Source organism: Ascidia mentula, chromosome 5, assembly GCF_947561715.1.
Source record: "Ascidia mentula chromosome 5, kaAscMent1.1, whole genome shotgun sequence".
Lineage (NCBI taxonomy): Eukaryota > Metazoa > Chordata > Ascidiacea > Phlebobranchia > Ascidiidae > Ascidia > Ascidia mentula.
Genome location: NC_138570.1, coordinates 19,224,147 through 19,247,775, shown reverse-complemented (window position 1 = coordinate 19,247,775; position 23,629 = coordinate 19,224,147). Strand labels below are relative to the sequence as shown.

At 38.7% G+C, this 23,629-nt stretch overlaps 1 protein-coding gene across 6 annotated transcripts in view; it reads right to left on the bottom strand.

Annotated features, from left to right (window-relative positions):
• Nucleotides 1-510: 510 nt before the first annotated feature.
• The window catches only part of LOC145904006 (zinc finger protein castor homolog 1-like), a 45,159-nt gene continuing 22,040 nt past the window's right edge, over nt 511-23,629 (bottom strand). The window contains exons 1-42 of one of the 6 annotated variants that reach the window (XM_082992212.1): nt 22,313-23,293; nt 22,140-22,244; nt 18,890-19,093; nt 18,671-18,730; nt 18,078-18,167; nt 17,763-17,831; nt 16,705-16,830; nt 15,668-15,758; nt 14,887-15,016; nt 14,545-14,600; nt 14,410-14,473; nt 13,788-13,914; nt 13,283-13,359; nt 12,878-12,975; nt 12,517-12,585; nt 12,246-12,336; nt 11,797-11,961; nt 11,317-11,489; nt 10,696-10,821; nt 10,363-10,514; nt 9,763-10,005; nt 9,347-9,465; nt 8,945-9,087; nt 8,798-8,864; nt 8,300-8,453; nt 8,058-8,128; nt 7,938-7,987; nt 7,555-7,677; nt 6,926-7,468; nt 6,521-6,631; nt 6,173-6,260; nt 5,740-5,911; nt 5,123-5,263; nt 4,751-4,878; nt 4,572-4,674; nt 4,262-4,438; nt 3,966-4,068; nt 3,605-3,740; nt 3,162-3,370; nt 2,749-2,874; nt 2,410-2,544; nt 511-2,055 (exon numbers count right to left, since the gene is read on the bottom strand). In XM_082992212.1, coding sequence (XP_082848338.1) covers nt 1,710-2,055; nt 2,410-2,544; nt 2,749-2,874; nt 3,162-3,370; nt 3,605-3,740; nt 3,966-4,068; nt 4,262-4,438; nt 4,572-4,674; nt 4,751-4,878; nt 5,123-5,263; nt 5,740-5,911; nt 6,173-6,260; nt 6,521-6,631; nt 6,926-7,468; nt 7,555-7,677; nt 7,938-7,987; nt 8,058-8,128; nt 8,300-8,453; nt 8,798-8,864; nt 8,945-9,087; nt 9,347-9,465; nt 9,763-10,005; nt 10,363-10,514; nt 10,696-10,821; nt 11,317-11,489; nt 11,797-11,961; nt 12,246-12,336; nt 12,517-12,585; nt 12,878-12,975; nt 13,283-13,359; nt 13,788-13,914; nt 14,410-14,473; nt 14,545-14,600; nt 14,887-15,016; nt 15,668-15,758; nt 16,705-16,830; nt 17,763-17,831; nt 18,078-18,167; nt 18,671-18,730; nt 18,890-19,037 — 5,400 coding nt within the window. In that variant the 5' untranslated portion in view covers nt 19,038-19,093; nt 22,140-22,244; nt 22,313-23,293 and the 3' untranslated portion in view covers nt 511-1,709. Of the gene's footprint in view, nt 2,056-2,409; nt 2,545-2,748; nt 2,875-3,161; nt 3,371-3,604; nt 3,741-3,965; nt 4,069-4,261; nt 4,439-4,571; nt 4,675-4,750; nt 4,879-5,122; nt 5,264-5,739; nt 5,912-6,172; nt 6,261-6,520; nt 6,632-6,925; nt 7,469-7,554; nt 7,678-7,937; nt 7,988-8,057; nt 8,129-8,299; nt 8,454-8,797; nt 8,865-8,944; nt 9,088-9,345; nt 9,466-9,762; nt 10,006-10,362; nt 10,515-10,695; nt 10,822-11,316; nt 11,490-11,796; nt 11,962-12,245; nt 12,337-12,516; nt 12,586-12,877; nt 12,976-13,282; nt 13,360-13,787; nt 13,915-14,409; nt 14,474-14,544; nt 14,601-14,886; nt 15,017-15,667; nt 15,759-16,704; nt 16,831-17,762; nt 17,832-18,077; nt 18,168-18,670; nt 18,731-18,889; nt 19,094-22,139; nt 23,294-23,629 lie in introns of those variants that run through there. The other 5 variants (XM_082992211.1, XM_082992213.1, XM_082992210.1 and 2 more) reach the window with 5 other exon arrangements.

Here is a 23,629-nt window from a genome sequence, read left to right as displayed (position 1 = left end):
ACCATTACACAAAACAGTTTAAAATATTGTACAAGGAATGAACCAACTGAAACTTAGTATCAATCTCGTCTGTATTTACAGGCATCATTGGTATCGCTTATTCAAATATATTTAACAATCATTGAACTGTTGACAGTTGTGCAAATTGTTTCGACCAATCAGGTTTCATCGGTTTATTTGATGACTGACGACGGTGTTTCCTGTTAACCAACCATGCTAAGACTTATCCACAAGTGGTTTATGTCGGTACGTTGGATAAGAACAATACTGGAGTCGAACCACAGTAGAACAAACTAAGGCCTACTGAAATCCAACATGACAAGTGATCTTCCATCTTTGCGTCAAGAATATCGCATGTCTACAAAAAGCAAAACTAAATAGCGATGAATTTGACAGTCTGTGCGGTTTTGTATAAACTTTAAGGTACGCCTTCCTAATGTATAAATGTGAATCTGTTGCTGCCTACACAGGTATTTCTCATGACAACATCAGTTATTTCCCAATCACGCATGCATTTTATTTGTGGGAGTCGTTCCAATATGTACACGAGAAATGCATAGAGCGAATCCCAACTAAAGACAAGCGCATTTGTTCGCTAAACACACAACGATCCAATCGACTCCCTCAAAGAGGCACCAACCAAAGTGAAAACAACAATCCCAAGAAAATATAGCCGCTAAATGATAAAGAGTACAACAACATTCTATGCACACGCTAGGACGACGAAAGATGAGTAGGAGGGTAAAATTTTCACTCTTACACAGTTTGTTACGTCACAGAACATTGCCACGTCATCGCGGATAAACGTAGCACGCCAATGAAAAAGCACATCGCACATCGTTGATAAAAAGAGAAATATATTTGAAGATGGAACACGTACGATGACGTCACATGAAGTTAGTGTTCGTGACGTCATCGACACGTACCTGATCGATGACGTCATATCGACAATACCTCGAAAGGGTTTTATAACTGACAGATACAAAAAACATGCATTATAATGTAAATAAATAAAGTACGCACAAACCGGGTTTATGTTCGCTCACAATCGGTGTTTATTCGTTTGATGACGTAACAAAATAGGTCACAGTACGGTCACTGAAATATGCTGCGCACCTGAGCGATTGTATCGTGGATGGTGATTGGCTGAAGCGCCCACCAATCACAGCGCTTCCCGCCGATGTTGCCGTTTGAAAACTAGAGATTAGCACAGTACGACGATGCTGTACAGAAGTACGATCAAAGTTGAATAAATAGAAGCACGCGAGGCAGGATGTCACACGGGTTGTGTTTGACACACGATCATTTACAGACTTATGGCTTTAAAAACGAAACACTTTTGAATTCACAGCGAGAGATGAGCGGAAAAGGCTGCCTGGCTGCTGATTTCTTAGATAGTGAGAATAAAAACGAGCTGATAAAAGGTTACAGAAGGTCGTTGACCTCGCGAAGGAAGAGTTCAGCGCTGCTGAGGTCACTCGCGATCGAAATGCATAAAAACCCAAAAAGCGAGGCTGTTGCATAAAAGGTCAACAGATACTAGCGAAAACATATGGTACTGTACATGGGGGCAAGACGCCGAATAAAAACGTATGATGACGTCACTAAAACGAGACGACCCGTTACACACACGCGCGAAAATTAGGATAAATGAGAAGATATGATAAGAGATTTTAACACAAACAAATTCGCCTGATTGGGCAAAAGGTTTACGATAGTCCAAGACCAGCGTGGTAACCGGTCATGAGGTTTGTAACTCCGCTCTTCGGGGTTTGATTGACAGCTAGATTCAGCGAATCAGAAAGGTCCATCGCACCGGGCGCTTGGTTCACTTGCATCATGTTCGGATTGAATTGTGACGTCACAACGGCAGACGCGTTAAACTGCGGGGAGATGCGATCATCCGGAACGGGGCTATTTGCGTTGTTCATCTGAGCGTAAGCATCGCTGTTGTATTGTCGGTAATCACCACTTGACGAAGGAACACCAAATGATGACTCAGCATGAGTAGGCGGGTTTCGTGATTGCGTCATTGAATTGTATTCAATTTCTTGTCTGCGGAACACCAACAATAAAGTTACAACGTAATAAGTTGAGACTTCACTAGAAGACAGAATCATTTCAATTTTCCATGACCAACAGAAAGTAAGGATTGGACTTTTTTTGACTAGTTGTATGAAGTCTTCGCCAGAAACAAGATCTTCGTTTTATGTTTGTTGCCTACTTTATCATCGGCTTTTTCGAATAGAATCTTAACATATTTTGGACACAGGCATTTGCAGGCGAGTTTTAAGTACTAGATTACAATTAGGAACTGATATTGACAGCAAGGGTTGGATAATCAACCACTTCACGCCCATCTTAAACAACCTGCATTCAAACATAAGCATTTAAGGTTTGAAAACTTACCCGGCTTTATTACAGACTTGTGCGAGAATAAATCCCCTCTTGTGTTTGTTCGAATGTTGTTCGATCCCAGATAGACCGACCACAGAGTACGAACAACCGGATTGCAAGCAGTGGAAGTGGGAGGTGTTACGGTGTCTGCGAAAATAATACTTGATTTATAGAAGGAAACATACAGCTAGAGAGAGCAGCTTGCTGAAATTTTAACACATAAACATATTTTCTGCCTCTTTCATTGGTGGACAGAGAAGTGTTGTTTTACATCTGGGCTGTTTTGATTCGCTGTGACACTGCTCACACTTTATAAATGTTAGTTTAGAACTTTAGTAACCCCCACATTACCTGTACTTGCAATTATCCCTCATACAATCTTCTTTACCGCGAAACCTCTCAAATCCGGATTGTTCCAAGGTATCAGCTTTAACATGCTGGCGACGATGAGTCCCAACCTTGGCACTGTCTGTACACCTGGAAAGAATACAAGTCGTTCGTGACAATTTTTTCCTGTTGTTTAGTTACTACGGCCGCCAAAACTGTAGGTTGGAGGTTCGAATCTCAGCGTAGTCATGAGTGCTTCTTACGGAGCTATGACAGCGCGTTTCTTGCGATATTTAGATGCACCGACCGAAGGAAAAATCCCATTCCACATAACAGAGGCGTCAGTAGCGGATTATTTATAGTACGGCGTTATTTTAATAGTTTTTCCGTATCACCCCAAAATTTACGGAAATGTTATAAAAAGACACGAAACTTACTTGAACTGGCATCTGAGACAGTGGAAATGGGTGCTGGTTGCTCGGTACTGACAACCTTCCACCTCGCAATCCTGTGTCGTTTTGAAACGTTTAAAGTCGTCCCTGACCAGGCCGGCGACCCTCTCGTGGTGTTGCTGGTGTTTAAACATGTGGGTTCGACCAGTGAAGCGGTAAGCACAACTTTCCCTCGTGCAGTGGTAGTGCGCCACCTGACGGTAAATGTTAAGCGGTTGGTTGTCGTTCGGGCAAAGCAACTTTTCAGTTAAAATTGATTTTGCGCCAATTTTAATATGAATATGCGTTGTTTATAAGTCACAAAGTCGCGAAATATACATGTACCGTTAATCAGTATCTTGGATGATTGTGCCACAATCTAATCCTAGTAATTACTTTTTTTGTTGTAAATATCCTTGTGCAATTTCAAAATTGAAACGTTTATCTACCTTGAAGGCATGAGGACACTGGGTGTCGCCACAGTTCTCCGATGATTCGAATCGACGAAATCCGTCCAACACATCATTGTTGATTCGAAACTTCGCAAACATCGATGGACTTTCTTCGCTGGATTTCGGAATGAATCTGAAAAAAACAATGTGTTTCTTACGTTTGGAAAGCTTTATAGGTTTGTTTATGTATTATTGTATTATGTATTAATTAATAAAAACCTGTTGTTCATTTAAAGATATTTGGTGATTGCATTTTAGTTATAAGATGACAATATTCGTAAACCAGCTTTCAAGTAATTATTGAACGACAAATTTATACACTCGCATATCAATTAACACATGAGATCTAATCAAATACCTGTTCATTATGTCCTGCTCCGGGTATTGATACGAACCAACCTCTTCTTCCTGCATCTTATCAGGGGAATCCCCGTTCGTGGACGGCATGTCGTTGGAGAATTCTGTGAAGGAAAGATATTAATGAAAATCGAGAGGTTTTTTTTGGTGTTCTGAGTGGAAACTCTGTGAACGATAAGTGCCACAGATATAACGAAACTCCTCTGCCATGTGTCACAAGCACGTGCAGAAAATCCTTTGTCATGTGTCACAGGTACGTAATCGTTATACAGTCGCATGGGTAAAGTGGCAACTTACTGGAGTTCGACTCGTTGCTGTTCGAATCGGTGTCCGGAAAGTTTGCTCGCAAATCAAGCACGCCCTCATCCGACGAAACGTCGTTGATCTCAGATTGGAGAGGCAGTGAAGTGGAACGGGGTGATTCCATGCTGCTCTCAACTCCTCCGCGAGGTGGCGCATACGAGCCTTTTCCTCCTGGCATAAGAAGATTCAAATATTGAATAATGTTTTCACTCCCCGGCAGTTGAGGGTAACAAGGTTTATTAACATGACGCTAACTTTTTCGTAACTGTCAAGCGTGTAACTATGACGTAACAAAATTAAAAACCTTTTGCAATCTGCTCCAACATGGCCAGCTGGGGTCGACTCAACTCGTGCATGAAGTTTGGCTTTGACGCATACGGCGCTGACGTCACTGATGACGCAGTAGCCTGATAAAAAATAGTAAAAAAAACATAATAACGGTTTGAAAGCAAATTAAAAAATTTCATTTATGACAAGTCGCACCTGGCTCGTATCCATGGCAACGCCAGGACGCTGTTCGATTTCGTCGGCTTCGTCCACTATAAGCGGTAGAGAGTCGTCACCCGAATCGACGTTGCTGTGGTCAATATCGGCAGAGTCTGACGTCATATCTGGAGTAAAGGTAAAAATTAACTTTCACAATTTTTATGTGAGCTGCAGATAGATGGTCACTGTTTCGATCCTATAGGTACCATTTGTGCAGCTAATGTGACAGGTCTGTCTATCAAATGTCGGTGTCATACAAAAGTTACATAAAACCACCGAATACATTCAAAAGTTCAGTTGTAAACTAAAAAATATGGGCGTCTGTTAATGTTATAAACTACAATGTGTGACGCAATGTTCGGTGCTTACCCATGCCGTTGTAACTTCTCCCCAACATTCTCCTCAGATGTTTACGAACGTGAGTCGACATCTGGTGTTTGTATTGGAAGGCGAAAGCGCACCCTGCTCTGATGCAGTGGTAGTGACTGAACAATCCATTGTATTTGCAATCTACACAAACAATACCAGTGAAATTCGAGTAAAACACTGGTGTTTAAAGCATTGACTTCAGTAGTTATATGCAAATCAGCATACTTACATGCAAATTAGACGTGCGAACAACTCAATAAAAAGTTACACACATTGAATGTAGAAGACCGGGACGCCTGACTCAATAACCTCTACGGTTTTATCAGTGCCCATGACATTTTATTGCTTGTGTTTGTTTATCATCTTCGGTGTAATATTTCGCGCAAATTAAAATGACTAGACGCTGGGTTTGTCACATTTTGATAAGTTCATGAGCAAAGTTGAAGCCATTATTATCAATTCTGTGAGCTGTAGACAGACGGCCACTGTTACGTCCAACAAGCTACACTGATGGGATCTTATATAGGTCGGAACTGTGGCCGTCTATCTGTTGCTCACAGAATTTGATAAGTTCTTTCGACGATTGATGGAAACCAACATAAACCAAGCGGACGAACCGTATTTCCCGCATTGCTCCTTCTTGGTGTAATATTTGAACCCGCTCGCCTCCCTTCTCGCAATCTTTTCGTGCTTCTTCATGTGCCAGGGAAGTTTCGACGTTCCTATGGTAACGAACTGACATCCGGGTTTCAAGCAGTGGTAATGCCCCCTTAACCGAAACTCACAGCTCTGCGGAAATACAATGAGAAGGTTTTAAATAAACGAACTTTTTGCTAGAGTCCCATTTAACAATGCGACAATACAACTGATAAGAAACCATTTTCTCGACTAGGCACGAAAAATAATCGTTTCGTTTAAGTGGCTCCTACTTCTCGACTTGGCCCCAAACTTTCTCAACATATCTTTTTTCGGTTGCTTTTGGATATATTTAAAGTTTGGCATTCATTCGTGCCATTGTTACAAATGTTTACTGATCTTGTGTCAACTTACAGGGTTCGGGCACATCTTCTTCACTGTGTAACTTCGGAAACATTCCTTTGCTGCCCGGGCGTATGCTTCCAGGCTGTCGTGAGCTTGTCTGTTCAAATAAAAAATATCTTGCGTAAGTTCATTGTCATCCACAACTAGCTGGAGAGAAAGTACAACGATTAACATGAGGTAAACTGTACAACTGGATAAAACCAAACCATCTTAACACCCATATTGCGAATTAAAAAAATTTGGAGAAATAAAATTACTTATAACGGAATTTCTAATTTGAGAAACAAAACAAACAGAAGAAATGCCCCTGGAAACAATGCTTAACTGTAACCTTATTTACTGGGAATAATATCTTACCTGTGGGTCTGGGCCTTTCCCAATGACTTGCAAACGTATCTACATCTGTTAAGTGTGCAGTGCCAGTGGTTCTGCATCATGTATTTGCAATCCCGACGAATACACGTCATCCTATGAATTAGGACAGAAGTTAAAATGTGGTACCAACAAACTAAACTTACACCAAAACCAACATTGATGTAATGTTATAAACAAATATAGAATACAGGCGGACAAGGCAGCCGAGGGCAGTCAACTTTTGGGAGCAGAACTTGCTTAACAGAGACCAGAAAACTGCCAAACTTTTAATTAATGATAATTTATAAAAGTGAAAGCATTTGAAGCGTGTCTGTTGGGTGGGAAATAACCTTGTGTCGCCCTGCAAACACTTCACGTGAAATAAAACGTCATCAATCCAATTCCTACCCAGGTCTGATGTGAATGAAGCCGTCCTCATTTCCACTCCCTGCTGCACTCATGCTCTTCACAAGATCCAACTGACTCTGTATCCCTTCCTGCACTGTCTGACCTCCTGATGACATCATCGCCTTTGACATCAGCCCGGGATTCTGGAGTACCATGTAGGCGTTGGTCGACCTTGGCTCCGGGTTCAAGGTCGGATAAAGCATCTTCTTCTCCGCCACCATGCGGGAGAGATATTTGTACACGGGGTTGTCTGCGTAACTTGCCAGACTCACTGGGGCACTGACCCCCGAATATTCCACCGGTTTCTCGTTACCATGGTTATCCTCACGTGATTGGTCGAACTGGGCACGACTGAGTACGATGTTTCGCTGGGTGTCGCCCTCGCCTTGTTGCGGGTAGCCACTTGGTGGAGAAGTTTCCTGGTTGGGAGAGTGCGTTTGGGGGGGTTTGTGACTTGGTTCCTCGTTAGTTTGAGGAAAAACTGGAGAAAATTGTCGAGCGATCTTTTGTTCGAATCCACTTTGTTCCAACTTCTCGTGGAAACTAAAAAAAATCGAATTGAAGACGAAATTTTGGCAAAAAACTTACAAACATCACAAAATTATCACAAGCACTTTCTCCCTACTTACGTGGTATGGGTGAGGACGAATTGTTTTTCAGTAAAAACAGCGCAACAATTTTCCACAGCACAATGGAAATGATGACACGATGAAAATACACAGTTCGGAACGCTGCACTCATCCGGTCCAAGTCTGTCGAAAAATAACATAGGAACATTTTCGTCATGGATTCCAAGTAGATGCAAACTATGTTACAGCAACAATCTAGATTCCCCCTTTGAAGCGTAAGTTTTTAGAGAGTTGTTTTACCAACGCTCATAACGTAGAAACATTTTAATTTTGTCATAGCAACGAAGTTGATCTCGTATGATTGGGATATCTGGGCGGCTACAGTATTTCAGTTGAAATCGTCAGTTTGATTTTTCAGTTATTTTAACAACATCCAAACTCACCCACGAAAAAATTTAAGCACCGCTTTCGACGGTTTGTCCGATGACGTCACCTAAACAAACAACAAATTTGGTGAATAGGAATTCTAGAACGATCAATCTATCTTTGACGTAATCACTTACAATATCAAATTTCTCATCTCTGGAAGAAGTTGAATCATTTTTCGAAGAAAGATTGAGAGCTTGTTCTTCAACTACGGGATAAAAAGAGTTTTAAACGCCGGAAAAAATACCTATTGCTGTTGAACTCCACGAAACCCTAAACTGACACTAAAATAACCATTTTCGTTATAATACTTCCACAGGAACGGTTGTTTCTTGAAAGTCTTAATAGATTTATATATAATCTCATTAGATTCACTCACCATGGTTTTGAGTTTGATCTTCATTAAAAGATAAAAAGGTTTCTCTTGTTCGTTCCGGTTGAGCAGGTACGGGCGATTTCTTTTCGCTCCATTGCATTTGTTCCGCTTGGTCGCTTTCTTGTTCGTAATGGCTCTCGTTCTTGTATGTGGAAGGCTGCAATAAAATCAAATTACATGTGACACGAGTCAAAACATGTGTGCAAAATTATAACATTGCGCAATAATAGTATCTCGTTCCTTGTTGGCGCGCATTTTTAATTCTTTCCTCCCCGTTTTTTTCGCCTTATTTCGCGCGTGACTATTTATCGCCGTGTTGGAGTTTCGCTTCACTTGTCCTGATGAAGGTTTGTTGAATAACGACCGAAACGTCGTCCAAACAAGTTTTCTTGACAGAGGAGCTTTATATTATTGAATTTGTTGCTATGTTTCAACAAAACAATGGAACCACTTTAAACTTTTCCCATCTCCGCAGACAAAGACAGTTATTTTTCAACTCACCTCCATTTGATCATTGTATGCTGGTGGTAAGTTGTATTGTCCACTCAAGCTCCGTGGGGTGTCTTGCCTTTAAACAACAATTCATTGTTAAAAAAACATAAAGAACAGATCCAAAAATAACTGCGTAATCTTATGAGCGCCACCTACCGAGGAGTGGAAGACATCTCCGGTTTCATTTCGCCACTAGGTGGAAGCACAGGGGACGCTGAGGTTGAAGGAGCGAAGGCTGCTGGGAGACTACGAGGTTCTACTTTGGGGGAAAACCCAGAGAGGCTGTGTGGTAAGGCTGCGGGAAAATAAATTTTTAATCATTTGACCTGACAGGAAACACGTGACACGTTAAATCCTCCGAATGAGATTCAATTTGAATAATTGAGTGTTTTTGTTCGGTCTTCGCGCCAAAAAAAAAATTGTCAAAGTCCTTTTGCGTGCCTTTACACTTTACAGATATTAACTTTAACTCCTGCACCACGAAACATAAATAATATATAGAGGATACTTTTATCTACTTCTCCACATTTTTCAACATATTTAGTGAAATAACTCACCAGCTGCCCCAGTGGTCGGGATTGAAGCCAAAACTTTCCTGGCAGCTTCGTGCAACATGGAAGAATCAAACTTGGAACCACTCTGACCTCGGGATTCCAACACCATGGATGGTACGGGGCCTATGAACAAGATAGTGTTTACTGACAGTAATAACTACAGTGCTAAGTTGGCTGTAACCAAATAAACGCATTATCCCGAATGTCTGAGCATTGGATGTGGTGTATATGGAAATTATTCTGATCCGAAAAAATAAAAAACTTATTTCATAAGTAAGGATAGAACAACAATTAGCTGGAATGTTTCGTAACGTGGTGAAGGCTTATCAGATAGTAAACAATTCAAACCAGGAAGAGAGAAGAATATGAAAAGTTTTAAGGAAACAAAATCGACAGAAAAACAGACAAAAGCGATCTCACGGTTGAGTAGTCGCGATGCGACGTAAGGATAAATGAAGGATGGCATAAGAATCGGAGTTCGGGGTTTCCCCCTTATGTCCAAATATGGTTGGACTCTTCCCAGCGGCATAGAAGATTGTTGTTGTTGTTGTGATATCATCTGGTGGCGCATCACCGCTGGAGGGAGGTGCGGAGCGTACGCAGCAGTGGAAGGAGTTGTCGGATGAGTGGAAGGAATGGAAGTGGAAGAGTGAGTTGGAGAAGCTGATGGAATGAATTGAAGAGGAGAAGAGGTTAGGAGGAGAGAGGGATGCGAAACATCCAAAACATCACATTGCAAAACTCTTTTGATGAAACTCAGTACCGGTGGTGTTTGATTGCAATCGTAATTGAAAAAGTTCATGTTTTAAATCATTTTTAAACGTGAAGTTACAAAAAACTTATTTCAATTTCAATTTCAATTGAAACTTATTACTTTTGTCCTGAAACAAAATCAATTCCTGACACAAAAAGGTTTAGGATTGTAAAGGACAACGTAAGCCGTTCCCTAACAGACGGACATGCGGTATACTAGTCGAGACTTTATCCAAACTTCTTTGTGTATAAAGAGCGGAAACATACTTGAGGTAAGACTTTCCGATCCCATGATATCCTGTCTGTCATGTTTACGTTTGTGTGAAACCATCTGACTTGTTGACGTGAACGAGAATCCACAGTTCTGACGCAAACAGTGGAAGTGGTTTGCCGTCCTGTTCCACGCACACGTCTGAAATCTGGTGAAAAATCAACATAATGTAAATATACTTGGAGTAATTATCATTTAAAATTGAACCCGATATTATCTTAACAAAAAACTCGATGTATTAAGGCAAAAACAACATTTTCAGTGTTTCAAGCAAAAGTGTTGTTTGCATCAAAACCAAGACAGTCAATTTTTCCACACGTTAAACTTACTGGCATGATTCGTTCTTGTAGAACTTTTTAAATCCTTGTCTGGTGTATGCGTCATCTCTGGTGTGGTAAGCTTTATGTTTTTCAATATCACATTTGTTCTTGAACGTGAAGTTGCATCCTGGCCGCCTGGAAGGAATATACAATATGTGATGGGTAACAACTCCGGTATATCAAATTTAGTTGACCTCTTATTCTGTTAATTACTTTTGTGTGATGAGAGGTTTATGGTGAAGGGCAACATATGGTACAATGCGTACAGTTTTAGTGAGATTAATCAAATGATATCAACATATTGGCCTTAACACGAAATACGCGATTCTTTTTCATAACTACCCTACATTTTTACCACGCAGTTGCGATGTTTCGTTATTTTAAGTAAAAAATTAATAAATTGTGGTGTCGATTTTGTGATAAAAGTCTTGTCAGTTTGCCGCAAATTCCTGTGACTTTTTCGCAGAAAATAAATGTACACCCTTTGGGTGTTTCTGCACTAGTTAATCGTAGGCTTTACATGACGCAATGGACTTGTGTATATCGCGTTGTATCGCAATTAACAGTAGTACAACTTTCAAATTACGTCACAGTTTCGACGACGTTGCTTTAAAAACTATTCCGACTTACGTGCAGTGGAAATGGGTTGTGCGTTGTGATGCGAATGGACAATGCATCATTCCACATGTCTCTGTTGCTCTGTACCTTTCAAACCCGTTGCTCACAAACTGCTGGTTCTTCTTGTGGAAGTTCTCGTGAGTCATCACGTCAGATGTGCTCGTGTAAACCTTGCTGCAGTTGGTCTGCAAGAAACAGTTGTTTGTTTCCGTTTATACCGAATCGTACAAATGAAATGGTAATTGTAGTATTTTCTATAGTTTCCAGCAAAATCTAAACCCACGTTTGAAATTATCTTAACTGGAATACATGTTGCTTTGTTGAAATGAAAATTTTTTGTGCGTCATGGGTTTGGTAATTGGCCGAATTTTGGTCAGAAAAAATGAAAGCCGTTGTGACGGGGAGATTACGGCGAGGTCAAAATACTTCACAAATAAACAGAATTCAGTTATTTTACCACAAAACGCCAAACCAATATTCCATTCTACTTACATGTAAACAATGGTAGTGGGTGCTCTTCCCATTCAGGTGGCAATTCCCGAACTGTCTCGAACAATCGTCAGTTGGTGCGAACCTCATGAAACCATGAGCGAGGGAGTTGTCCCGTTTCTTGTGCATGTTGTAATGACGGATAACGTCCGATTTATTCGTGAATCGCTGTGAAAATAACCAAGATACTTCTTGAATAACATGTTTTTTATCATAAGCGGGTCGTGTTAAATGCGTTGAATCGATTAAAATACGATGAATTTCACGCAAAACATAATATAAAAAGATACAGCAGTTTTTCCAAATATGTTGAAGAAGTTTGGGCACGAATCTGCTCAGTCAACAACAATAATAAACTACTATGCAGTAATCCTATCTATAAAGTCGTATGTTTTCGTAACAACTCAACACAAATTAGTTTCATTTCATCACAGAAAGCACGGCGATCATACCTGGAAGTTGCAATCACTATCAGTGCAGTGGTAATGGTCTCTGTTAATGTGGGGACAAGACGCTTGCATACATGGGTGTTTTGCTGAATATCTACAAAAAATCGTATTAATTTATTGTTCTAAGGCTCATTGTTGTCGCACATTCAAACTCATTTGTACGTAACAATAAGTGATATGCGCAACCATTAATGCACAAAATGCAACTGTTCGACTCGCCTCAAATGCTCGTATATTGGGAAACATTCTCGGATTTAATTTAAGTCCAACTTACTTCGAAATATATTTGTCAAACACATCTTCATCGAAATTGGTCGGATCCAATGTTCCTTTCTTTATGGAACTGCAAAGAAATAACAGGAATGTTTAAAACACACGAAACATGCTTTGGTATAAGAAGGCAGAAACCCTAAACTGTGCATTGACATTTTACTTGTGGGTTAACTAAAAGTAAAGGCAAGACACATAATACATAATATCGATTATTATGTAACAGTGGTGTTGCGAGGCATGATCATTTACCGTTCCCACTATGTGACTTTTATTCGCACAACAAATCATCTTAATACGAAGGTTTGGGGTCAGAGTTCACCAAGTTTCGAACAAACGACTTATTTTTTCAACTGATGACCCACCCGACTCCACTCGATACAGTCCCGGATGTAATGGTATCCACCGCATCAGCATTGTCACTATATTTAATGTTAGGTGTCGCACCAACCGATGAAGCGACCTGTATCACAAATATTAATTTCCGCATGGTGGCAGTATTGAGCTGCTACACGCAATAAGAGGCAGAGAGAAAAATAAGATTTTAATGCAGTCAATAAAGTCTCGGCCATTTTTTATTCTTTTCAGGTAACCCGGATGACGACAAACCGATACAGCTGACCATAGCCAGTCGTAGTGGCTTAAATGATGAATTTATCATCTACAAGTAAACCCGTTATTTTTCAAAAAGAAGCTTTTAAACAAGTAAATATTGATGAAAAAATGCTCAACACAAATTATCATGGTGTAAATTTGTGTGGGTAAGGTACCTGGGAGAAAGCTGATGATCGGTTGAAAATCTTCTGGAGGAATTCAGCTTTGCTTGTGGCAGCTGCGGGATTTTGGTCTGAGGGAAAGAAGTTGGTTAAAAACACGCGGTTGACAGGCACGAAATATATGAGCAGCGTTAGGCGAATGATAACGGAAGTTTCCGCCTTTTAATGACTTTCCACTTCCGTATAAATTTTCTCTCGTTGACAGGACTTTAATCATGAGATAATGTCGAACGGATCGTCGCTCGATGTTAAGATAAAGCCGCATATTCTCGACAAACAATAAATCGTTCGGTTTCGAAACTTCAAACTACAACAACAAACTTGGCGAGTTTCGCTAATTTCATTGTGGATTCGATTCCAGTTCTAATTCACTTTAAAAGCGATTGACCCATTAGGAAGCGCAAGTTAAAAAATCGTATCCGAATGTGTTTGGTGTTTTACAGAAGTTCTGCACAGCGAAAAGTTAACATGAAAATCTGAGAAATTTCCCATTTCCCACCGTTTGTATTTGAAACAATTGAAGCCATGAAGGCTGCAGCCACAGCTGGAGGTAGACTGGGTGAAGAAAATGGTTGCATTGAGTTTTGCAGTTGACTTGAAGATGAAGGTGGGGGAGATCTCTCATCCTGGTGAAACAAAGCAATGACGTCAACATATTTAGTTGGTGACCCCGATTTTCACGTCACACGTGAAAGCATTAGTTTTAATTTAGGTCATTTCTTTCGTGTAAGTTATGGACTTCTGATATGTTGTTGACAACACACAGAAAGTAATTATGCCATTTTTATTTTTTGTGATGTCAGAAATTTGTAGGTTGGTATAATGAATTAATTACCAATTATCTGTCAAATGTGTACACGTTTCTAACCTATATTTATAGATCAACACACTATGCACTTTGTAAAATGAAACATTATCAATTGGTATAAGCAATAACAACCATGAATTTTAACTGAGAAAAACACATCAGGCAATTATAAATAGAGAGGCTCATTTCTTGCAACATAAAAACACTCTAAATTTTTATCAGTAGTCATTAAAACACATTTCAAACTTTACAATTTAGTTTTTTGTTATCTTGACAGTTTATTGCACATGCATTTACTTTGCAAATAACTCACATGACTTAGGTTGGATTCAGCATTGGCATCTTGCCAACTTGGCGGGTTCCATGTTGAAGTTACACTGTTTGTGAGTCAAATGTTAACTTCATTTGTAAACTGTTGAGTTAAATTACAGCAGATTAAAGGTTATACCTGGCTGTTGAAGTGCCCTGGTGTGTTGAGAATGAAGTCTCGTTTTCTGATAAATCCTGAAAATGAAACATTTTTTTGCCTTTTTATTACATGTAAAATGATACAAAAAAACTTGTAAAAATTTTTGCTGAAATTCTGAAACATTATTATGAGTCAGCAAACATTATTATGAATCAGCATTTTCCAACAAAGTGTGCTCTGTTACTTCTACATCATTTAAATAATTTCAAACATGAATTATTTGATGCGTCATAACACAGTGTCTTGAATGTTCATCTAAATGTTATGCAGAATATACTGCAATACGATCATTGAAAATACATTCATGTACAAACAACTAACCTCTGGTTCTTGCTTGGTTACTGACTTCATTTGTCTGATTGCAATGAGGTCATGTTGAGTTAGACCTGATTTTGTCATCGATTCGATCAAGGGAGTTTGCTGCCCGAGAAGTTCCATGAATCTTTGGTATCTACAAAAACAAAATCAAATTATTTTGTCCAAAAAAGTAAATATTGAAAAATTTTGTAAAAAAAAAAATATTTTATTCAATGACTACATTTTTAAACCATTGGAAGAAAAAAATTTTCCCCCACTGGTTGAAACAATATCTGTAAACAATCCAGAAAACATTTTTTCTCAATCTCCCAAAAACATTCTCTCCGAAGATTTACAACAAACACCAACAAGGAAATATAGGAAAAAAATAAAATGACATAATTTCATAACAAGGAAGAAGGTTTTCTCGATTGTTTGTGGATACTCTTTTCAACCAGTGAATATTTCATATTATTTGGCATGGCAGACCATTTAATTGGAAATGGAACTTAATTTGGCTCTTTCATAAATCCTTAATGCACATAATCCCCCAGGGCACCATTTCCCTGGGCTTGGTGCAATCCAGCAGAAACGTAACAATTTATTCACTGCAGGGACTACATAGTGGTTGTGCAATTCTAAACAGTGCTACACGCCTTTTTGCATTCTAACTGTAATTAAATGTCGACAAAACTTACATGTAAAACAGCCTAAACTTAAATAAGGTCGCAGTGGTAAAAAGGAGAGTCTTGTGTAACACACAGCAAAAAATCCATATAACATTGCAGTATTTCTGTCAACTTACTTTTCCATTCTAGTTTGCACGTTTTCATCATAATTGTTTGAAACTTCTCCATCACATGTGAATTGATTGTCTTCACTTCCGCGACCTTCGTCTGCAAAAACAATGTTAAATTAAATATTTTGATAAACTATCATGAAATCTAGTTTAGCTGTCAACGCCTCATAAACTCCATGTCTAATCAACACAAAAGCATCCAAACACCCACATATCTTGACACGTATAGATGCACAAATACTGGAATGTTGTTCATTTATCTTTCTATATTAATCATTGTTACATGTTTCCAAAACTAAGTGGGAAAATGACGTTTCATGTATTTTAAAATGCTTTGAAAAGAAACATCAGCTTTTAGATAAGTGTTTCAGGTCTAGAAGTGTTGAGGTGTCAAATGACTCCACGGAGAGCAGGCACTGCACCATGCGTCGCCAGGAAGTGAACTTTTGGGCTTTTATAGAAAAGTTCGACAGGCATTTCCCACCATGGTTCACCATCTCATTTTCTTGCACAGCTTAGAATGACCCACACACAACTTAAGCCCACACATGAATTCACACAGGATGTTGAAACTTTTGATTCCAACAACACAAAACATTGGGCATGTCGTCTGTGGTGATTAAGATAATAAAATGATTCATTTCCAGGCAAAATGGCTGAATACTGCCTGCCTGTTTTTGCAAGTAGGGATGTGGTTTGCCAAGCATTGTATTGAACAATGAGTCACAAGTCTTAAAGGTGTTTATAAATAGTTGTTTTCCACCATTTTGGAATGGTGGCAATTAAATATGATAGTTTAAACATTAGTTTAAATGCCCAATAATGGCTTTCACTCATACATAATGGAAAAATAGAATAACAGAAACTTTCATGATTTATGTTGTGTTTAATCTTGCCCTAAGAAAACAGGTATAGGTGGAGAGGTCAAACATAAAAACCAGTATTTCGGGCAATCTGCCCCCGATTGCCAGGAAAAACTGTTTAAAATAAGAAAAGGCAAATACACGCAAATATTTGTGGATGTGAGATGGGTAAAACCACACCTTCATAAGTTTTCTGCCGTTTCACTGACAAATCCAACCCTGGTTTAAGTTTAGAATTTGGTGTTTCACAATCAGAGATGCTGTTTTCCACATCACGGACTCTTTTCCTCTCCGATCGCTCTTCCTCTGTAAGTACAACAATAAAATATTAATTAACCAGAGTTTTTGTCATCGAATTTTTCATCTTGGTTCACTTCGACATCTGACAATTAATTTTAGACGTGTGGGTTTGTGTGGTTTGCTGAGTTTCAATTGAAAATGACTGATGTAAAAGTCAGCCAATATGAAAACTTGTAACAATGACCAGTACACAAAAGACTGGATAATTTTTTTTCCGGGATCAGTCCCTGTATGATGTCACAATAGCTCAAATCCCACACAGCCTTCCTACTTTTTGCACTCAAAATATTATTATAATGATGTGGAAAACTTTATATGAACCGCTCTTAAATAAGTTGGTGTTTATTTAGACAACAATAGACTAAAGTTTTGTCTCATCCAACCACAAGCGGGGGTTGGTGATGAAACTATAGAATTATTCCAGACTATCAATAATCATTCTAAAATATTCATTGTTTTGTCATGGCTGGGTTGTTGTTTCAAAAAACACACACACTAAACAAAAAAAGAGAATAGAACATAAGACAAAACTGCAACATTATTCTAATAACAAGCTACACAATTTGACAATCCTAGTTAATATTAGTCATTGAATTAGGACAGAATTACCACACAATACACTGCCATAAACTGTATCAATACCACATATTTCATGTCAGATAGTTTAACAATGCCATCCAGCTATTGAGCTGTTCTGAACAGCAACAATTCAGTGGTATTCAGACAGTGCATAACGATTAATGACACTTAATATAATCAATTACAAATCCATGGAAATATATTTTCCAAGAAACAGTCGACTTCCTCTTGGTTATGGTTATGGTTTCATGAAACTTAAAAATGAGTCCTCAGCAAACCGAATTCCTTTGTTAAATATTTATGTGAAGTAACTTTGCAACAAACAAGGAAGTTATGAAATTAAGTTGTTTTTAAAGTACCTTGCTTCTGGTCTGAACTTTCAATCCCCTCATCATCACTAAAACCTTGAGGTTGAAGAATGTAAACACCTGTAAGTAAATATTTCACTTTATTTTCCATCTTCCATCGTACAAAAACAACATGTTAATAACTGACATATCAGTAACTGCATGTTTTTATTAAAACTTTTAAATTTAAAAAAGTAAAATACTGTTGGCTTTTATCAGTACTGTATGTTTGCAATTTTTTATTCAGGAAATTATCAAACAAAATCATTTGCAATTTAGTGGATTTGGAAAATGTATTACACAATAATACACTGGTGGTATGTTTACCTTCAGGAGGACGACTGTCAAGACTATAGTTCTTTTTTCTTTCTGTGTTGGAAGTACCTTCATGTGTGGGAACTGCATTGTTTCCAGTTACTAGAAGTATTAAATTACAGTTTCAATCAAAAGACTAAATAAATTTACAAAATAAAACACACTTTTTCAAATTCAAAGGGGGAAGTGAAGTTTTCATTTATTTGAAATTAGTTCTGAAATCAACACCAAATTACTTTACCAATTATTTTATAACCAACACTGAGTAGTAATGTCACAGAAATGAGATTAAAAACACTTGATGTGTTGCCTGTGCTTAATAAATTGTCTGACACACATGTGCATAATATGCAATTAGTGTTAACAGGGGATACAGAGGAACCGTACACAAATTGTTTCCGATCAACATAATGAATCACCAAATTTAAACAACCACAACCATCCTGCTGTTTATGAAATTATCTTAAAAGATTGTCAACAACAAACAGCAGTTGGTCCTGATATCATATATGAGGACAAACAACCTAGTGTTCCATTTGAATGCAACCTCATTTCAGGTCAATTTTTCTGAACATCCATTGATTGTGTAAAAAAACATAACTTACTGGGAGTAAATTGCTGTTGAACTTCCAAGTTGTTGCCGTCATAAAACTCCAAATTTTCATCTGAATGAAAAAAATAATATGGACAACTTTCTAAAGCAGGAGAAGCATGTTTGAAAAATACTAAATTATTTTTTTTCATAAAAAAATATTCAAACAAAAAGATTTGATTTTATTAATAAAATTTATTCATGTTATGAAGAATCAAAGATGAATTCTAACCACATGGGGAGGTTGCAGAATCCCCTTCACTGTGCTGGTATGATTCAAATGGAATTTGTTGGTCGTCAACAACTGCTTGATTTTGCTGCAAGTTCGAACAGATGAGATCCAAGCGTCGAACTGGTCGACTTTTTCTTCTGGAAGACATCTTACGTTTGAAGCTCACAACATTCCAGTTTCCCACTTTGTCCTAAGTTGTAATTTCTGCAAAACAAACATCTTGTTTAAAATATGGATTTGTTTATGATATTTATGACCATTTCAAGGTGTAAAACTGTCTTTTATCAACCAGACAAACTGACAACTGACTCTGGTTGTCTCTGTTTAATCAAAAACACATTACAATATGAAAACCTGAGCTGCAAGCACTCACAGACACATAAAGATTTCAAAACCTTTTCTCAAATAACAACATCCAAGAAACTTCAGTTTCAAAAAAGTCATGCAAAACTATGCAAATGTTTGGGACTTTTTTTCCTTTCAAACAATATTTTTACTCCAACCAAAGGTTATAAATGAGGTTTTCAGGAATTTCTGTTTGATTCCTATATTTAATCCCTTCAGTTAAACTTAAAGCAACCCGAGAAAACGTTGAAGGTTCTGGCACAAACAATCTTTCTGGACAACTTTGGGCTTGTTGCAAACAAGGCAGAAAACAAACTTAACCCTGAATGAACTTATCCAATCGTCCGCGTTAATAAAATGACGCCTTCAATAATCAGCAGCTGTTCACGTCTAAACCGCCCAGTGCATCGTTTTATCTCTTCACGTTTAAACCAGCAACGAACAAAAACCCAAAAGCGAGATTTTGCTCGTGTGGCCCCGAACATTTGTGGCAGTTTTTCGACGAATTTTTGCGATTGAATTCTCGCACGGCGTTGCGAAAAATAGCACACGACATCAAACTGGGCCGGGTTCACAACAGATTTCAAACATCGACCAAAAAGGAGGTCAAAGTGACTGTGGTTTGTGCACAGCAAGATTCTTTTCACCATAATAAATGTACATTGTTTTTTTTCTGTCGTGTTAACTCTTTTGCCTTCATTTCCTATTCAATATCGGTAACGACAGAAGATATTGCCACTAGGATGTCAAGCACGCACTTGATTTATTATAAATCCCACAATTGATATGTTAGATGGCAAAACATGCGGACGCGCAAGCAATGGCGCTTAATGTCGAGCTGCAAAAAAACACGAGGAACGAATAACATTCACGACTGACACGAAGTCAGCACTGATATGCCGCAATCTGCTAATCTAAATAGTGGAATATCAGCGAATCCGCAATTCGTGTAAACAGAGGCGTGTTTGGAGGAACAACTTCGACAATTAAAAAACATGATTAAATGAAAAGGCGGACTGATAAACAACATTACACAGACATTTGGTTTGGGGTCACGATGTCCTTGTGTCGCAACAATTCTTGGTCTCGTGATATTTTTAAAGTCCAACGTTTGCAGAGTTTTGCTGCAAGTAAATGTGGGTGTTTTTATGCCAGATATTTTCACATTTCTACAAATCATCCTGTGTAAAAGTTTTTCTACAACAGAATTTTGAAATGTGAAATTCTTGATGCAGAAACAAAACAGCTATAAATTGATCTCAAAATGCTACCCTTGCGGAAAACCTGGTACCGAACTTTTTTCATAAACATTAATAATATTTCAACAATGCACCAAATCGCACTTAAAGAATGCATGCGACAAAGTCGTCGAAGAAAAAATGGCGATTTGGGGACGCGAAGCAAATAAAATCGATTATGTGCGAACAATCTGAATTGACAGCAGGTCAGTGTATTAAACCGCCCGCCCGCAGCCATAAATCTAGGTCGTTTGTCACTGAAGTAAAATAATAAAGGAACCGAGTTTTGGGCACCACAAGGCAGCTTTTGTTTCCATTTCCTTCCTTATAACCTCGTAAGTTGGCATTTTTCGTTTGACGCGCAAGGATCCTAATGTTCACTGCACAGCTTGCATCATTAATTAAACGTCCAGGGTTTGTTTCACTGGAATCTACAGGACAAAGTCAACGATGATTGGACAATTTGTCTTCGCAACTGTCGAGTTTTTCCTCTTTGGCAGCAAACAGCAATTAGTGCCTTTTCTCATGTGGTTTAATCTTGCCTACAATGCAACGTCTAATCTATAGATAGACCAAATTCACTACCCATACCACAAACTAACTGCAAAGTTCAAACTGGAGAAGAAATAAACAGAATATTTCCAACTTAACCTAACCAGTCAATACAACCAGTGAAAAGTTGACAACAAAATCAAGTACTTCCACCACAAAATGAACGGTCTTATGCAGCAACAAGCCAAAGACTGTAAGGTGCAGACCTCTCCAGGCGAGCTGTTAACTCTACAAGTGGCACGCAAGGTTTCGGCCCAACCTGGTGGTCGGATGTGACGAGAAAATTATTTGTCATCACTTTAATGCGAGCGTTTTCCCTCCTTTTCGTTTAACTCGCCTGCGTTGTTTCCTACACACATAACCCAACAAGGAAGCAGGCGGTAACACAACAGTAGACACCGACCAAGCGATCCCCACAAAATCACGATTAAAAACTTCACTGGAACGTCAGGTTTGACCTCATCTCATTTCTAACTTAGAAGATCGAACTCTGACTAAATCCCGGTAAGAATTGTTGAAGCTGACGTTGGCTGTTCTGTTGCGTCAGTTGTTTATCAAAGGGACCCAAAATAGGCTTGCACTTTAAAATATGGTGCAACGCCCACCAATCGCACAAAGAAATACAGTGGCCTCGGTTATATGGCGAGGGAACAACATGCCATAAACTTAACATGGTTTGAAACAAGCTTTCCACTAACGATTACTCGCGGTTATTTGAGTGCAAATATTTTCTGGTTTTCCGCATGGACAAAACGAGAGGAATTAGGACGGAAAATCTTCTGCGAGATTATGAGCGGATACAGCCATAAAGGGAATTTAATCCATTCAAAGCAGAACAAGCGTGTATAACCTCACTTGCATTAATCCTATCCACTACAAAGCGCCAGATTCACTCTTACAAACCAACACTGGGTTTTTTTTTTCACCAAAAAAATTATGTCAAATGACCAAAATGCCAGCAAAAATTTAGGTCATTTTCAATTTATTTTGGTCATTTACGATATAATATTTTTATTTTATTTTTATATTAAGTTCGACTTGGCACTGATCCATTGCTTCCAAAAACGTATAAGTTGAAGCATTGGACCGGTGATCATCAGGAATTTTGCAGGAACCTGATGTTGCAACATGAATCTGAGTGCTCGTCAGATCATGCAGTGATGTTGCAAACTGTATCGGGCGTTCATTTTGGACACAAAACAAAACATTCATCATCAGACCTGAAAAAGGAGAAAAACTAATCAACAACAGAACAACAAAGATGTTTATTGTATGAAGCAAATAGTACTTTTTGTATGAGGAGCTGCTCGAACTACCGATCGGCCCAACGTTTCTTCCCAATTGCTGCGCTCATGAGTTGCTGATTGCGCAAACTTGTGCTGCTTGGATTTCTGGTGGTCTTCCAGCTGGGTCACACGCCATCCCCCTGCAGTTCCTTTCGTCCCCTCCGCAAATCTATTTTTCACTTTCGCTTCTCGGCATACATGACAATAAGCAATGGTTGTTTCTTTATCGTAGCGGAGCCAGGAGAAGATGCTAAGCCACGCAAGTCTGAAGAAACGTTTTGCAGACCTAAACAAATATTCAAAATTAAGACAATTTTTGATTATTTAAAACCAGTCCACTTACGTTTTTTGAATGTTTGAACTTTCCCCTGATCCTGATCCCGAACTTTCGGTTGTTTCCGTTTCCACCTCTGCATTTTTTCTACTCTCACTTACTCTACTTGCAGGCTGAGTAAAAAATCCTAGCAACGAGGATTGGCCTGTGCCAGATACAACTTTAGCTCTTTTTCTAGGTTGTTCTTCGCGCTCCATTATTCAGTGAGTTATGTGGTATTGCGATTGTTCAAAAAAAATGTAAGCAACTTTCAGGAGTAGACTTGTTTATATAGGCAATACGCTGCGTTTGTTTAATTTAAAAAAAAACAAAGGAAGGACAATAATCCCTATTGTTACCAAACCATGCAACTGTATCCGTATTCTTATCGCATAAAAGTCGCAAAATCCGCGTCCTGCTGGGTGTTATCGACCGTCGGCCGCTCGAAAACGATTCGCCGAGAATCACAAAAGCGACGTCCGGGGCAACACAAAGGGAATTTTCGCCTAGCGATGAGACGCTCGAATAATCTACCAGTCAATTTCCTTTGGGACATTGTGTCCAAAATGGCTTTTATTTTTTGTGTCATTTCTGAAAAAATTGTGTCAATGACCGACAAATGACACAAAAAAAAAACCCAGAACCAACATGTATAGCAGTATGTTGTAACTAAACTCTCCTGTAGTTTGGATGTGATAACTTGACTTTACATATAAACTGCCGAATGTAGAATTTGTCCAAACAACACAAGTAAAAAAATATCGGCATTAAGTCGGTTTTTGGCAAACTTTTAATTATCCTTTGTCACGTGGATGTAACTTCAAACCCCACGGTTTCCAACTTGATTCAAAACGCACTGAGCTGTAGCTTGGGCACGAAAAAGTTATGAAAGAAACTAAGAACAAACCACGCTGATTTTAGTTCGCACTGTATTACAGGAAGTCGTGTGTATTCTTTAGTTGCGATGCCGCCAACCACTTCGCACTGTTATCTGTTGGATGTCCCT